General features: G+C 45.3%; 1 protein-coding gene, 1 long non-coding RNA gene and 2 other non-coding genes across 8 annotated transcripts in view; 2 read left to right on the forward strand and 2 right to left on the reverse strand.

Moving 5' to 3' along the window:
- RPS2 (ribosomal protein S2) overlaps positions 1–11,967 on the forward strand; it is a 75,690-nt gene extending 63,723 nt beyond the window's left edge. The window contains exons 1-8 of one of the 2 annotated variants that reach the window (XM_073361729.2): positions 6,756–6,848; positions 7,600–7,773; positions 8,205–8,294; positions 8,888–8,995; positions 9,977–10,150; positions 10,266–10,425; positions 11,037–11,128; positions 11,850–11,967. In XM_073361729.2, the coding sequence (XP_073217830.1) occupies positions 7,603–7,773; positions 8,205–8,294; positions 8,888–8,995; positions 9,977–10,150; positions 10,266–10,425; positions 11,037–11,128; positions 11,850–11,930 (876 nt within the window). In that variant the 5' untranslated portion in view covers positions 6,756–6,848; positions 7,600–7,602 and the 3' untranslated portion in view covers positions 11,931–11,967. Of the gene's footprint in view, positions 1–6,755; positions 6,849–7,599; positions 7,774–8,204; positions 8,295–8,887; positions 8,996–9,976; positions 10,151–10,265; positions 10,426–11,036; positions 11,129–11,849 lie in introns of those variants that run through there. The other variant, XM_073361730.1, reaches the window with a different exon arrangement.
- On the reverse strand, positions 743–6,432 carry LOC140918082 (uncharacterized). 4 transcript variants are annotated; one of them, XR_013636381.1, is made up of 5 exons: positions 6,334–6,432; positions 5,138–5,275; positions 4,758–4,864; positions 3,626–4,083; positions 743–2,680 (listed from the first exon to the last, which is right to left on the reverse strand). It is a non-coding gene; the product is annotated as an uncharacterized LOC140918082 (long non-coding RNA). The 4 variants fall into 4 exon arrangements; XR_013636380.1 differs by having other exon boundaries at positions 3,626–4,097; XR_012161072.2 differs by lacking the exon at positions 3,626–4,083 and having other exon boundaries at positions 745–2,680; positions 5,138–5,551.
- LOC140895219 (small nucleolar RNA ACA64) lies at positions 2,802–2,931 on the reverse strand. The gene has a single exon (XR_012154154.1). It is a non-coding gene; the product is annotated as a small nucleolar RNA ACA64 (small nucleolar RNA).
- LOC140895215 (small nucleolar RNA SNORA64/SNORA10 family) lies at positions 10,750–10,889 on the forward strand. The gene has a single exon (XR_012154150.1). It is a non-coding gene; the product is annotated as a small nucleolar RNA SNORA64/SNORA10 family (small nucleolar RNA).
- Positions 11,968–14,602: the final 2,635 nt, after the last annotated feature.

Consider the following 14,602-nt stretch of genomic DNA (forward strand, 5'->3'; position numbering starts at 1 on the left):
GCTTTTTCACCCAGCCCAGACTTTCAGACAAGGGGGGTGGGGAGCTGGCACTGACAGCAATCACTCTTACATCCTTTATCCTGCAGATTGTCTGGCCTAGTAGCAGACCATACCCTGCATTTGGCCTTAATGTTCACAACAGCCCTTCTGGTTATAAGCAAGTGAGGTGGAGAAAGGCAGACGTTTTCAAATGAGAGTAACTCATGTGCCACTGTATGCCACATGCAAAATGCATTTTATACACTCAAGACTGGGCAAGCATGGAAAAGGTGCAGACACGTTACCCGCCCAAAATTCTGTTACTCTCACACTCTAGGGGCCCCCACCTTTATCCGGCTGCTGGGGCTCAAGGTGTACCCCTCTTAATTTAGGCACCCACCCCTACCCTGTTCCTAGGACTCGGAGTACCTTACATACTGTGCGATTGCAGGGTCTTTTCCCAGTGGAAAGAGCCTCACGCAGTAATATCCTATTTACCAATTACCAAAAAACAGAATGCAAATGCTGCACATACAGTGCTCACCACACCCAATAAGACAGATGAACTTTTCTTGATAGCCAGTCAGGATCAGGTCCATCTGGGGGACTCCAGTTTCTGCACGGTATCAGTGGCAGTGTTGGAGTCTGGCAGCTCTGTTCTTGGGGCTGTATCCTGGAGTTGGTTCCCAAAGAACTTCCTTTTAGACCCACTTTATATAGTGAAACTTGAGTCCTGCTTAGCTATACCTTAACCAATGACTTTACTAACCAATCTTAACATACTGTAATAAAATTCTCTAACCAATCATAGCAAAATTATGTAACAAACAAAGAACCAGAGATCATACAGACAAGAGGGAAATGAGGACCATAAAGATAAAACAAAGAAATGAGGATTTCACAACCACAACTCTTGATAAAGGATTTCTTGCCAGACAGAATGCTATCTTAAAATCGGTTTCTTTTTCTGGTGATAGTGGGTGCTATTAGGACAGGATCTCCTTCTTAACAACCTGATATTACATTGTTTTAATGTAATTTAGATGGAATGTGAGGATGCAACTTCCTGTTTCTTAGATAATGACTGCTGCTCTTAATATGGCTGCAGACAAGGGCCTTATCCTTACACACATGGGCATACGTAGAACTTCTGGGACAATAAGTAGCTCAATGACAAATTAGTGTAAACCTGTTCATTCTGTACTGTGTTCAGATTATATCTCATTATGAGATTAATAAACTTGTACAACTGGGTATCTGAAAATATGATTGCTCTACAAGAGCACAGATTAAGTGTCAAACAATTGTGACTAGTGATCATTTGCTTCCTAGTTGTAAAGAAGCATTTGATAAACCAATTACAAAGATACTCTAGCCAGGATTAAAACACCATTTGGAAAAGTTAGAGGAAAACAGTGGCTACTCTTAAGACTGCTTTGAAAAGTGACAATTTGGGGAAGGAACAGCCTGGGTCCAATAGGTCTGCTCTTACTGCAAATAGCAAGTTGTTTTCTGGAATAGTGAATGAAACCAAACTTTAGTACGCAAATATTTTATTACACATTGAAATACACAGGCAAACCAGACAGCTGCATCCATTTATACCATCCCCTAGAAGCAGTATTTTTAGCACTGAAAGACATTCTAGTAAGTCTGACATATTGTACTCACAGACAGTAACCAGACCACCGCTTTCTCTAACCATCCTATTTAAGTGGTTTTCCTCCATAGAGGAAAAGGAAGCATTCCTGCTGCCACACATACTGCTGAGTAGTACATATGGAAGTAAAAGCCCTTTAAACTGCTCCCTCAAATTAAATCATAAAACTCATTACAGCAGGGCACAACATCCTCTTATTCTGTAGATCAACAGTTTCCAAACTTTTAGCATTGGTGACCCCTTTCACACACCAAGCCTCTGAGTGTGACCCCCCCCCCCCCCTGCTTATAAATGAAAAATGGGAGAGGAAATTTAATTTAATGAGGGCTTGGGACCAGCAGCCTTGCAACCCCAAGAGGTCACAAGAACCCCTGCATAGACGCTCTGACCTGCCTGAAAGCATGAAATCCATTACCTTTCTACAGCAATCCAGTCTCACTATAGGCCTCTAGGCACTACTGGAATACAAATAGAATAGCCCTATCAATGCAATACCAAAAGAGCGTTTTATACCTTTGGGCTTTGTACTATACCACCACAATATGCTCTTGTTTTATAAGGCTTTGCTACAGGAGGCAGACCCTGTGGGTAAGGATTGGATTGGAGCCAGGACACCTGGCTTCTATTATCAGCTCTGTCAGTAGCCTGCTGTGTGATTGGGGCAAGTCACTTTACCTTTGTACTGTCTTGTCTATTTAGCTTGCATGCTTTTCTGGGCAGGGACTGTCTTGCCATGTGTTTAGAGCACCAGGCAGCCCAGTAAGCATTACTCCCTACCATTTGACTACTCATGCAAACAGCCATACTAATTACTGGTCAACTTATTTTGCTGAGTAAGGGCTGGAGACTCAGATGTTTTCAGCATTAAAGACTATCAGTGTTTAAGTGAGATGGTCTTCAAAGTCTCATTTATAAACTGAGCAGCTGCATTTAGTATATTCCTATAGAAAGGGATACAGATGTGGAATGTTGCTGAGGTGCTCAGTGGCCTTTCATGATTGTTCATGTGTAATCCATGGCTCTTCAGACTCCCATAGTGTGCTGGAAGAAAAAACAAATGTATTGTTTTTAGAAATACCAGTTATACCAGACTTACCACCCCAATATATCCCTCTCCTCCCAGGTTACTAGGATCCACCTCCCAAGGTCTCCCATTGGCTTGAGTTATAGGAACATGGGTTTTATTCCCCACACATTGGGTCTGTGGGCAATAAGCTTAACGCTCCTGTTGCTGTAGGCACAGTTATCTCCCCAGGAGCCATTGTAGAGGCCAGAGGTGATTTTCAGACAGTGCCAGAGAGCACCCTGTGCCCTCCCACAGCCCAAAGGCAGTTTGTCTCTCCAGGGCCCTTTCCCCCATTAGCACGAATTAGCCTTTCAGGCCTTTGAGGGCAGGCACTGAGCCAGCTCACCAGAATGCAAGACTCCACGCAGAGCCCAGGAAGAAGTGTGGAATCCCCTGCAAGGGCAGGTCCCTGGCAGCCTATGCATGCTGGGGGCCCTCAGCCCATAAGGCACCAGTAGAACTACACCTCCCAGCATGCCCTGAGGAAACCAGCCCACAGCCAAGGAAGGGTGGAGCATGGCATGCTGGGAGGTGTAGTCCTTGTGACATGTACCCACCACATGCAATAGAAGGCCTGGACTATCTGGACCCCTCTACCCCTCATGATAATGCTCCATCACCCAACACAACACAGCACCTGGGGTGACAGTGGGGCTAATCTGGCCTGCTGCCAGGCTCCACACCATTCCTCGCTCTTACTGAGATCTGCTCCCTTGAGCTCGCCTGCAGGAGTGTGTTGCCAAGTCTCACAAGGAAGGGAAAAAAAACTACACCCCACAAGCCCACCCCCTTTCAAAACAAGCTCAGCTCCTTTCAGAGAGAGGAGAGTGGGGGTGTTCGTACAAATTCCACAATTTTTTTTAGTTCAGTTTTGCTGCATACAACGTTGTTACACATTAAAAGAATACATGTGTACGTACTTAAAAAAAAGTCATCCTTGCTCTCTGCATCCTCCACAGTCTGTTGCCTCAATGTAGTACATTCCTACATTGAACCATATCCTAGTGTGGGACAAAATCCATTCAACAAATCCCTAGTCTTCTTAGCAGATAGTGGAGGTGCAGTATACTGCTCAGAGTCCAGCAACCCATCCTGTTCCGGTGCTTGGACTTCTCTCAGGTGAACAACGTGAACGCTTGTTCCACATCAGCATTACTCAGAGGCATGGTGAGTAGGGAAAGTGCGAACAGGGCTAGCTCTTTAAAGCACTGTTCACCACTACGGTCTTGAAAATTGTATACTTCCACCCAGAACTGCTCTGCATTGTCCTCATCTGTGCTCTTCCATTGCTGGAAGTTGATGGCTTGATACTGTGCAAAGGCCCCCAAGTCACCTTTGAAAATTTTCAGCATGGAGATGTCATTAGTTGACATTTTCCCTGAAAGAGATTAACTAAACATGGACATAGATTCCCACTGATTAATATTTTCTGGAAGTCTCAAATGTACTTGTTTAGCAGCTTCAAGAGCTGTGTCAAGTTTTGCATCTCCTAAAACAGTAAACAGTTCTCCAAAATTAACAGCACACAGTGGCAAGTGGCTGGCTGGGTTACTCAAATTGACTTCAAGGAGTTCACTATCGGATAAAGGGACACTTTCTAGAAACACTCTTGCTATAGGAGCACAAAAGAAAGAATGGAGGCAGTCCAGCATTCTGAAGGCATTACAACCAGAGTTGAATTGGAACAGTTTATTGATTCTAGCAAATTCCTGCAGAACTGGCTTTAGAAACTAAATACAGTTTATTGACAGGATCACAATACATCTGATGCAGAAGTTCTGCACCATAGCATTATTGTTTATTTTTGCTCAGTTCAAAATGCAACTTTAACTCACGCTCACATCAATCATGAATGGAGAGCCATCTAGTGTCAGATAGCTGACCAAGCTTCAGGGCATGTTACCGTGACTAATCAGTTGGTACATCTTCACATATTCACCACATCAGAGAGCTGTGATAAAACCAGCTGTAGGCATGAGAGATTAAAAACTCTAGATTGGCTGGCAGCATTTCTACAGCTTTACTGGAACACAGCTGGATAGAGTGACATACCTTTGATCAAACGGAGAGTCTCATTCCTTTGGAGAAGATGTGTCTAGACAGACTTTTTCTTCCCGATCATGATGCTACAGCCATCAGTTCCAATCCCAATCCACCTGCTGAAACCAGACCAACACGGTCAAGAAACTGAATCAGTGCTTCTGCCGTTTCACTTTCCAAGCGGACTAATCCCAAAAACGTAGACAATTTTGTGGAAGGAGGAACTGAAGTAGTGCACTACAATGCAAAGCTATTTTACCACGGCAATAGTGGTGTTCTCATCTATAACCAGCGAATACTGAGACTCACCAATGTCCGATGAGGTCAGCGAACATACATAAAGCAATAACACTGTTTATTAACCCCATGCATATTGTGCGATGCAAATTTACCTTTTTCGAAAGCTGATCCAACAACTTCCCAGAGGTGATCCACAGAACTAATCTCTGAGTGGCAGATAATGTAGCAGGCCAGATTTAAATCCGCTTGGTGCATCATGGTTGAAGGCTTTGATTCTGTAAATCCAGTCTCTGACAGGTGCATAGAAGAAAATGGGGTGGCATTTGTTTTAGGTTTGTCAGTCCCTGCATGTTGCAGAAAGTCTGCATGATGTGCACAAATCTGGATTTTACAAAATTTGCATGCAGCTTTACTGTCATCACCAACCACAGACTTGATCTAATCTTCCAACTCCTTTTCTTTTATCCACACCTTTTGGTATTTGTTTCCATATTTTGCCCATTTTGTTGTTCGCATACTGCTCTTTTGTTGGCTTAGCCTCAAAATGGCGTCTAAGCATGTCTTAACTGAAACATGATAGGCTGTGTCAAGTGGGTGGGCCAGAAAGTTCACAAACTTGCCACCCACCCTGCGAGGAACTCTGGGTAGGGCAATAGGGCTTGCATCCGGCCTCTCCCACCCCCCCACTGCAAGGGGCACGGGATAGGGGGGTGTGACTTGAATGCAACATCTGCTCCCTCTCCCTCAACAAGGATTTCAGGGGGCTTTCCCTGCCAGCACTGCAGTATCCCACTGGGGGGAGGAAGGAGGCTAGTTCGCTGTCCCCCCTCCCGCTTCAGTCACAGGCTGACCGAGCCTAGCCACACGAGCTACTTTGTGTGCCTGCCTGAAGTTCAGAGCTTTGGTGGAGATGACGGAGCAGCTAGTAGCCACAGATGCACCCCTACCCCCCAACGGCCCCTGCCAGAGCCCCCCCCCACACCCACTGCCAGGGCCCCTATGTAACCCCCCAGTGCTCTGCACGGTCTAACCAGACACCCCCCACCCTTCATTAGGCTAAGATTCTTGCCCCCCCCACCCCATTTCAGACCCTCCCCCAATTTTCCCTCGTCACATTCCCCAGGGGGGGCAGGAGGACCCCTCCTCCTCCTCCTCATGCTGCCTCCATATCCCCCCCGCACACACACACATTGGGGGTCCCCCTCTGGTAACCCCTCCCCACACAAACCCCCCCAGCCCACGTATCCCGCCCCCCCCCCAGCGCGGGTGCAACTGCCAGGCAAATCGCAGGCTGCTGTATCCTCCCCCCCCCCCAGTACCACCCAAACCGACCCCCCCCCCACCTCACCTAGCGAGCCGGCGGCCGCCGGGGGTTTGGGAGAGCGCGGGCGGCGGCGGCCCCCACCAGCGGGAGGGGACAGAAGCAGCCCGCCGCCTTTTAAAGCTTTTCTTAGCAGCGTGTGCAACCGCCAGCCAATCACGGTCTCGGGCGGGAAATTTAAAAAGCGCCCCTCCCCCCCAAGCACCAGGCACTCACCGCACGGGGAACACGTGCTCGCTGGGAGCTGCCTGGGGCAGGCAGCTTTGCACATGCTCGCCTCCAGAGCGGTTCACCAATCAGGGGACACTGTCCCAGCGAGGCTACGTCACGCTCGATCCGGGGCTCCACCGCTGCCACCCACGCATGCGTGGAGCCGGGACTCTGGGGCGGGGCGCGGCCCCGAATCACGGCAAGCGGCGCAGGCGTTCTGTAGTTAGAGGGCGGGGCGCTCCAGTGTCTGGGCGAGGGAAGTTCTCGCGGGACCTCGTTTGCTATAAATAGCCAGCTGCGCGAGGCGCCGGCCTTCTAGTCTGAGAGAACACGTAAGGCTGCGCCGCCGGGGCGGGGATCCGCTGCCATCGGGCCTGGGCGCTGGGCGGGCGGGACGGGGCCCCGCTGCGGAGGCTCTGCCGGGGGTCCGCCTCCCGGGCACAGGCCTATTTCCTGCCCCGGCTGGGGCTGTTTGACCCGTTTACGCTCCGTCAGAGGCCGGGCCTCGATGGCGGCCGGGGAGAGGCCCGCGGGGAAGGGGCCAGGGGTGCTTGGGGCCTGCTCCCTGCCCCGGAGGAACTGGTGGGTTGGGACGGTATTGCAGTGAAAGGGAGAGCCCACCCCGCTTCCCCACTGCAGGAGCCCAGGGTGCAGCCTCCAGGGCTGGCCTGAGGAGAAGAGCGGGGATAGCAGCTGGTGCAATATGAGGAGAGTGTAGAGAAAGCTCTACTCTAAAAAGCGCTGAGGGTATCTTTCCACCATACCTTGGGTTAGCGAAACCTTTCTAGGCTGTGCCCTGTTTGGGGATGGCATGGCTGGTGGAGTGATGGAAATGGGAGCCAAATTCCCTTGGGACTGTGGAAAAAGAATAAGAATCTATTTAGAAAAGCTAGTTTGAAGTGGATAAGGGATAGTGCGGTAACTGGAGCAAATGCTAAAAGGGGGCATGCTCCCTATGTTGTACCTTAGACCAGATCACTTTAGTTTGGGGAATTGCACGGGCCTGGTGCCTATGCTGCCTTTGGGAATCCGTGTAAGTTAAGCAGTTGTACAAGTAAATATGTGTTTATCTCTTTTGAATAGCAAATGGCGGACGACGCCGGTGCTGCTCCCGCAGGAGGTGCGGGACCTGCAGGAGGAGCTGCAAGAGGGGGTTTCCGAGGTGGCTTTGGCAGTGGTCTCCGAGGCCGTGGTCGGGGTCGTGGCAGGGGTCGTGGAAGAGGGCGTGGGGCCCGTGGCAAAGCTGAAGACAAAGAAGTAAGTCTTTTTGTCAACTCTGCCATCTTTATTTAGTCTTTAAAGACTGGGCCCTCTTTCTGTCTGTAGTTCTAAGACGTATCTATGTTTAATGTTTTGTGATGTTTACATGTTTTAATATTCACATGTGGACATCAATGACAAATGCATTGTTATAACTGGGAGCTCTGTTATACTTTGATAGTCTTGTGTGATTGCTAATAGAAAATAGCTACTGCATGATAGATTGGCTTTCTAAAAAGGTTTTTTCAAGCTCTAAATAAAGCAATTTTTTCCACTGATGTTGCACTTTAATGATAAAAATGCATGTTACTGATAAAGCTAGAGGAAAAATAAAAACTTAAAAGCTCTAAGAGGCATAGCATAATTCTTGTATGCTTAGAACACACTGGCTTGTCACTGACATTTATTGGGTGTTCTTTTTTTTACAGTGGATTCCTGTCACCAAACTTGGTCGCCTAGTCAAGGATATGAAAATCAAGTCTCTTGAAGAGATTTATCTTTTCTCCCTTCCAATCAAGGTAAGCCTATATCAGTTGTGTAGGTATCTCAGAATTAGAGTGCTCACTTATAGATGATAAAATAACTTGATTTGCAAATGTAACAGGTGTTGCATTAGCCATTTGGGAAGTTCTGATTATAAAGATCTGTCCCACTTTAGGGTTTAAGTGGTTGACAGTAGATGGGATTCATCTGCTCCCTTGTGATAGAAGACTGCAGTTGTCTCAAGTGGACTGAGTCTCCTGCCTTCCTTTGAGTTATTGGGAATAGGCTTTGTAAAGGTAGTATGATGTCTGATATAATGCAGCAGCTGTGTTGTGATCAAAGTGGAAAATACAGGTTTCAAATCGCAAGTCAAATTTATTTTGACTTAAGTACATTGGATTGTACTGTGCATTATATGATGTAGTTTGAATGTTTAAAAACCTGTTTTCTATAGCAGATTATTCAAATCTTACCTAAATTTTGTTAATACTATCGCTCCATATTGGTACATAGAACTGTTAAGCTTCCTGCAACACAGCACAGAAATTATCAATACTGTCTTAAGCCTGTCATGAGGTAATGGGTAGCTTTTGAACTGTGATTGACTAAGTTACTTTGCTTCCTGCAGGAATCAGAAATCATCGACTTCTTTCTGGTATCTTCCCTGAAGGATGAGGTTCTGAAGATCATGCCTGTCCAGAAACAGACTCGTGCTGGTCAACGTACCAGGTTCAAGGTACCTTTTTACTCTTGATTAAAATGGAAGCAGATTGTTTCATTGAATTGGAAACTGTTCCATCTTTTGGCTGATTTGATACTCGTTCTCCTGGTATATGTTGTTGTTGGATAGTAAAGAATCTACAGTTACTTTCACTGGTGTTCACAACATTAGGTGGTATTGGAATTATAAGATGATAAATCATAAATGTTTGAGCCCACCTACCAAATGTACAGAAGTCAGCTCATAAGCACTGTTGTGTTCATTATTTATTGAATACCAGTTGTATCCTTCTGAATGTAGCCTTATAAATTGCTCTTTGGAAAATTCACAGTTCATTTTTATTGCATGATAGTGGTATGGTTCACCAGGAACTGAGTGTTGTGGAGACAGTGTATTTGGTCCAAAAGAGGGAATGCCGTGTGGCCAGTTTTTCATTGAGTGGTTCAAAGGCAGCCTGGCCAGGAGGTGGCTGCAGAGGGTATTCATGAATCAAGATCCCCAATTCGCTCTTCATCCTGACCTGTTCTTGGCTTAGGAACAGGGTTTGGGGGTAAAAGTGGGTTTAACAGCCTACAAGCCCCCTGGTACAAATTTGAGTAATTGGAGTTGCTGTAATTTATACGTGGCTGGAGTGGTGTGTAACTGAGTAAATGGAAGGTAGCAGTGCTCCAGCCACCCCTGCTGTATGGGGAGTTGCAAGGATGGTGGCATAGTTGTGGGTATTGCCCCATGGAAAAAATCTGCTGCCTTTAATAGCTTCTTTACACTTCTGGAGTTGCAGTGCAGAATCCGCCGCAAAAGGTGTACAGCAAGTTTGAAAGACTGGAGATTCACAAGATTCTGATGGAGATAAAGGACTCTACCTTAACCAAGGGGCAAAAACTGTGTGGGATGTAGTCTGTGGTGGTAAAAGGGTGATAGGGTATGTTCTTATTGAAAGGAGGTTTGTAAGTGCAACATGTATACACAGCTAAAAAGCTTTTCTTTTAATTTTAGGCTTTTGTAGCTATTGGTGACTACAATGGTCATGTCGGCCTTGGTGTAAAATGCTCCAAAGAAGTCGCCACTGCTATTCGTGGGGCAATCATCTTGGCTAAACTATCCATTGTACCAGTACGACGAGGCTACTGGGGTAACAAGATTGGCAAGCCTCATACTGTACCTTGCAAGGTAAAGACTAATTTGCTTCACTAGAGCTCTGTGCTGAACTTCAAAGCATGAAGGAGTTATCAAAGCTTAAATATTCTCATAGGGTTAGTTGAATGTAACCTACTGTTCTGTTTAGGTTACTGGTCGTTGTGGCTCTGTTTTGGTGCGTCTGATCCCAGCACCCCGTGGTACAGGAATTGTATCTGCCCCTGTTCCAAAGAAACTGCTGATGATGGCTGGAATTGATGACTGCTATACTTCAGCTAGGGGTTGTACTGCTACACTGGGCAACTTTGGTAAGTTAAGTTTTGGGCCAGATGTCCAATCTGTTAATAGTTTAAACTGCCTGGCTTAAAATCATACTGTACCTCTGGCCATTTTAGGTGCCTTTATAATATACTCCCAGTGGATGACTAAATTACCTGTTTTATTTAATACTTATTTTAGCGAATGTTCAATTAAAAGCCCTTATCAAACTAGGAATTGAGCCCCGTATACTACCAGACTGTACAGTGCGGATTGATCCTTGCAAAATTTATTCTGAAGTTAGATCTGTCTTGTAATAAAGGCTTTGAGGCATTGAATGGTAAGATGTCATCCTCCTATGTGTTCTGTTCAAAATTCTCTCAGCTCTGCTCAGTTACACTTGTCTGAAGTAGTGTGATTGTCGTCATTGGAGAGAGAGATAAAATGAGTTCAGTATGCACGGCAGAGGGACCGTGTGATATGGTCTTCCTGTTCCTTTTCCAACTCTACATTGTTTTTTAGATTGAGGACCATTAAACTCTGAGGCAGGCACTGGCTTTTGCTGTCTGTATTTTGCCTTGCACAAGGGAGTCCCAGCCTTGTTGGGGCCTCTCATTAGTACCGTGTAACACAAAGTGCAATGTCTGACTTTTCTCAATAGCTAAAGCCACCTTTGATGCGATCTCCAAGACTTACAGTTATCTGACCCCTGACCTCTGGAAGGAGACTGTATTCACCAAGTCTCCTTATCAGGTAAGAATTAAATCAGTGCATTTGTTCTTCATCTCAGAGTTCATCATGCCAAACTCCTGAAGGCTGACTTCATTAGGCATGGAATTCCTTAAGATTTCTATTGCAGTTAATAAAGTGAGGATGTAGTTTCATATAGAATCATAGAAATGTAGTCCTGGAAGAGACTTTGAGAAGTTATCGAGTTCAGCCCCTGTCCTGAGGCAGGTACATCTAAACCAAGTACACCTAAACAATTCCTGACAGGTTTTGTCTAACCTGTTCTTAAACCTTCAGTGATTGGGATTCCAGTCCATAACTACCCTTATTAGTCATTTTTCCTAGTATCTAAACTAAATTTTCCTTGATGCATATTAAGCCCATTACTACTTGTCCTATCTTCAGAGGACTAAATAGCCACACTGACCTCTTTATAAAAGCCTATAATACATCTGAAGACTTATCAGGCCCCACCCAGTCTTATTTTCAAGGTTAAATATCCTTAGTTTTTAACCTTTTTATAATTTTTGTTGCTCTCCTCTGGGCTCTCCAAGTTGGTCATTGGTATCTCCTGGATGCCAAGCTAGCTAGAGAATAATTTGGGGGGGGGGAGGAGCTTGGAGTGTTCAGGGAAAGATAAAATTAAATTTGTAAAAACTGTCTCTAGTTTAAAATGAATCTGCTCTACAGTGAGGCCTGCAACATCATTTGGTTCAAGGCAGTGAAATGTCTTACTCTTTTGCAGGAATTCACTGATCATCTGGCTAAGACCCACACCAGAGTCTCAGTGCAGAGAACCCAGGCAGCTGCTGTGGCAACTACTTAAAGGTTTTTGTATAAAATAAAGTGAAAAGTGAACAAGAGTTTGGTGGATTTTTAATCCATTGACCGGGGGATGCAGTGTCAGCTGACAGTGTGGATTTGTGTTTAAGTGAAATCTCTGTCCGTGAAAGGTATGGGTACAGTAAAAGGTTCAGCTGAACATATGCTAAATGTGATGCAATAGCCAAAGTTACTTTTGACTAATCCTTTATTTGCTAAACATCTGAATGACTTCTTAAACTTGCTACTTGAAAAAGTAAGTTTTCGTGATTGACTTGCCCAAACAAATGAATTCAGAGACAGCATTACTTGTTCAACAACTTACAATAACTGGTGGGACAGAGAAAACACTTTTTTTTCCTCAGAGAAAATATGAAGTGGTTTGAATGATCAGCATGTAATAAGATTACTGAAATGAAAACAGCCATGGTTAATTTTTAGGAAGACTGTTTTTAAGAAATGGAAGCAGAGATCAAATGCAAGTAAAGCACTGAAGACTCCCACTTAAGTGATGCTGAAAGAAACCAGAAGATCTTTGAGGTTATGGCTAAAACAATACTGTTGTTGGGAGTTAGTGTAAAGATACCCACTACTCACTGATGTGGGCCCAGACTGAAACTTCCTTACTACTAATGGGGGTCTTCTGCTCTAGAAATGAGATCAGATAAAACTTATTTGTTCTGTGGGATCTGATGGTAGTTTTCATGAAGTCAATCTGACTGACTAATGTAGACCATACATAGGAACTAGTAAAACTACAAAAAAAAAACAAAACACCCTTTGAGGTGATAAGTGGCAATGTGTGTACCCTTCTAGACAAAAGTAGCATGTAAGTACTTGAATTATTTGTAGAGACTATCAAGACCACAGGACCACCCTTGGAACTTGGAAGACAAACTAAGAATTTTCTACCATTCAAGGATGGGATAATTCTTCAATACAGTAGTAGTGGTTCATAGGGCTAGGTCACTAAAGCTGTCAAAAGCAACTTTATCTGAAGAGACAACTGCAGTAATTACCCTCAGAGACTTGAAATGAAAATACATCCCCAATCAGTGTTTTCTCAGAGCAAACTGGAAATCTCAAGGTAGAAAGAAATGTACTTTGATACATCAATTGCTGAGTTTTATACAGAGCATTATTACTGAAAGACAAACAATGCATTATCCAGTTAATATGTTCAAGGGGGAAAATAAACTCCCAAGTCATCTGCTTGGGAGAAGTTAAAACCCTCAAAACCAGTTAACATGGCTAAAGGTGCTCAGCTTTCAAGCATCAGGAGTTGTCTTTCTAAAAGAGTCCAAGGGGAAAATAAAGGACAGGTTTATGGACTTAAATGTTTAAAATGACCTCTTAATGTGAAAAACTTGATCTATTGACACATTTGATGATGAAGGGGCCCCGAGTTATAATCTCAACAGTTCAAGCTTTCATGCCAAACTCAGGGAAGTCTTCCTGGTTAGTTTATAAAGATGAACAATTTTGCTTGCAGTCTGCTCCTGGCCAGAGCACTTTTTCCTAGTAGTGTGCATAACTGATTGGGAAGGAAATGCTGCTGTGTTCTGCAGTACAAGGCTGAGTCCTACCAATGTTTTTGCTCATATTTCTTTACAACAATGGCATTGATAGTTCTGCTAATACATTCACCTCTTAGCAAGGCTGACAGCATGATAGGCTCTTGAACCTAGTTATTTGGCAGAGATATTTTCTGCAAATTCTTTATTGTACAGTTGAGTCATACAAGCCTCAGCATCCAGGTACATTAGAAGATTTACATAATATAATGAGTAACACAGCTACCACTCAAAACCTGTCACATAATACAGTATTCAAACCTTAAACTTCAAATACTACACATTGAAGATTTGAGCTTAATCTTTTGCTTTTCTTTCTGCAATCATTCTATGTTTCTGCTTCATTAAACATTTTCTGGCAGTTCCAGGGCCACCAAGATCAGCATCTAAAACAAGATTAGAAGAAATGCTGTGATGTGTTCAAGCAGGTGTTTTAGCTTGATGCCCCACTGAAGACTTTAACAATGTTTTAAATACCATCCATCCCCCTTCGTTACAGTTCCATCCTCTGAACCAAGGGTTGGCAAACTTTTTGGCCTGAGGGCGACATCTGGGTGGGGAGACTGCATGCAGGGCTATGAATGTAGGGCTGGGCTGTGGTGTGCAGGGAGGGGTGTAGGGTGTACAAGGGGGCTCAGGGAAGGAGGTTGGGGTGCAGGCAGGGAGGAGGGGTTCAGGATCTGGCCCCACTTACCTGGAGCAGCTCCAGGATGGCAGTGGTATGCGCCAGGGCAGGCTCCCTGCCTGCTCTGACCCTGGCCCTGCACTGCTCTGGGAAGCAGCCAGCACCACGTCTCTGCATCCCCTGGGGGAAGAGGGCTCCACGCACTGCTGTTGCCTGTAGGTACTGGCCAGGAACAGGGAATGGCAGCCAATGGGAGCTTTGGGGGAGGTACCCACAGGCAACAGCAGCATGAGGAGCCCTCTGCCCCCCATCAGGGGCTGCAGAGATGTGGTACTGGCCGCTTCCCGGAGCAGCACAGGGCCCATGGTGCCACAGGGGTGGCAATCCTGCAGGCCACCATAGTTTGCCCACCCATGCTCTGAATAAAGCATAGCCACAGTTCCTTTCTGAGCACTTACCAAAGAGGGTTGCTCTAGG

The sequence above is a fragment of the Lepidochelys kempii genome, chromosome 10, assembly GCF_965140285.1.
Source record: "Lepidochelys kempii isolate rLepKem1 chromosome 10, rLepKem1.hap1, whole genome shotgun sequence".
In the NCBI taxonomy this organism is placed as follows: Eukaryota; Metazoa; Chordata; order Testudines; family Cheloniidae; genus Lepidochelys; species Lepidochelys kempii.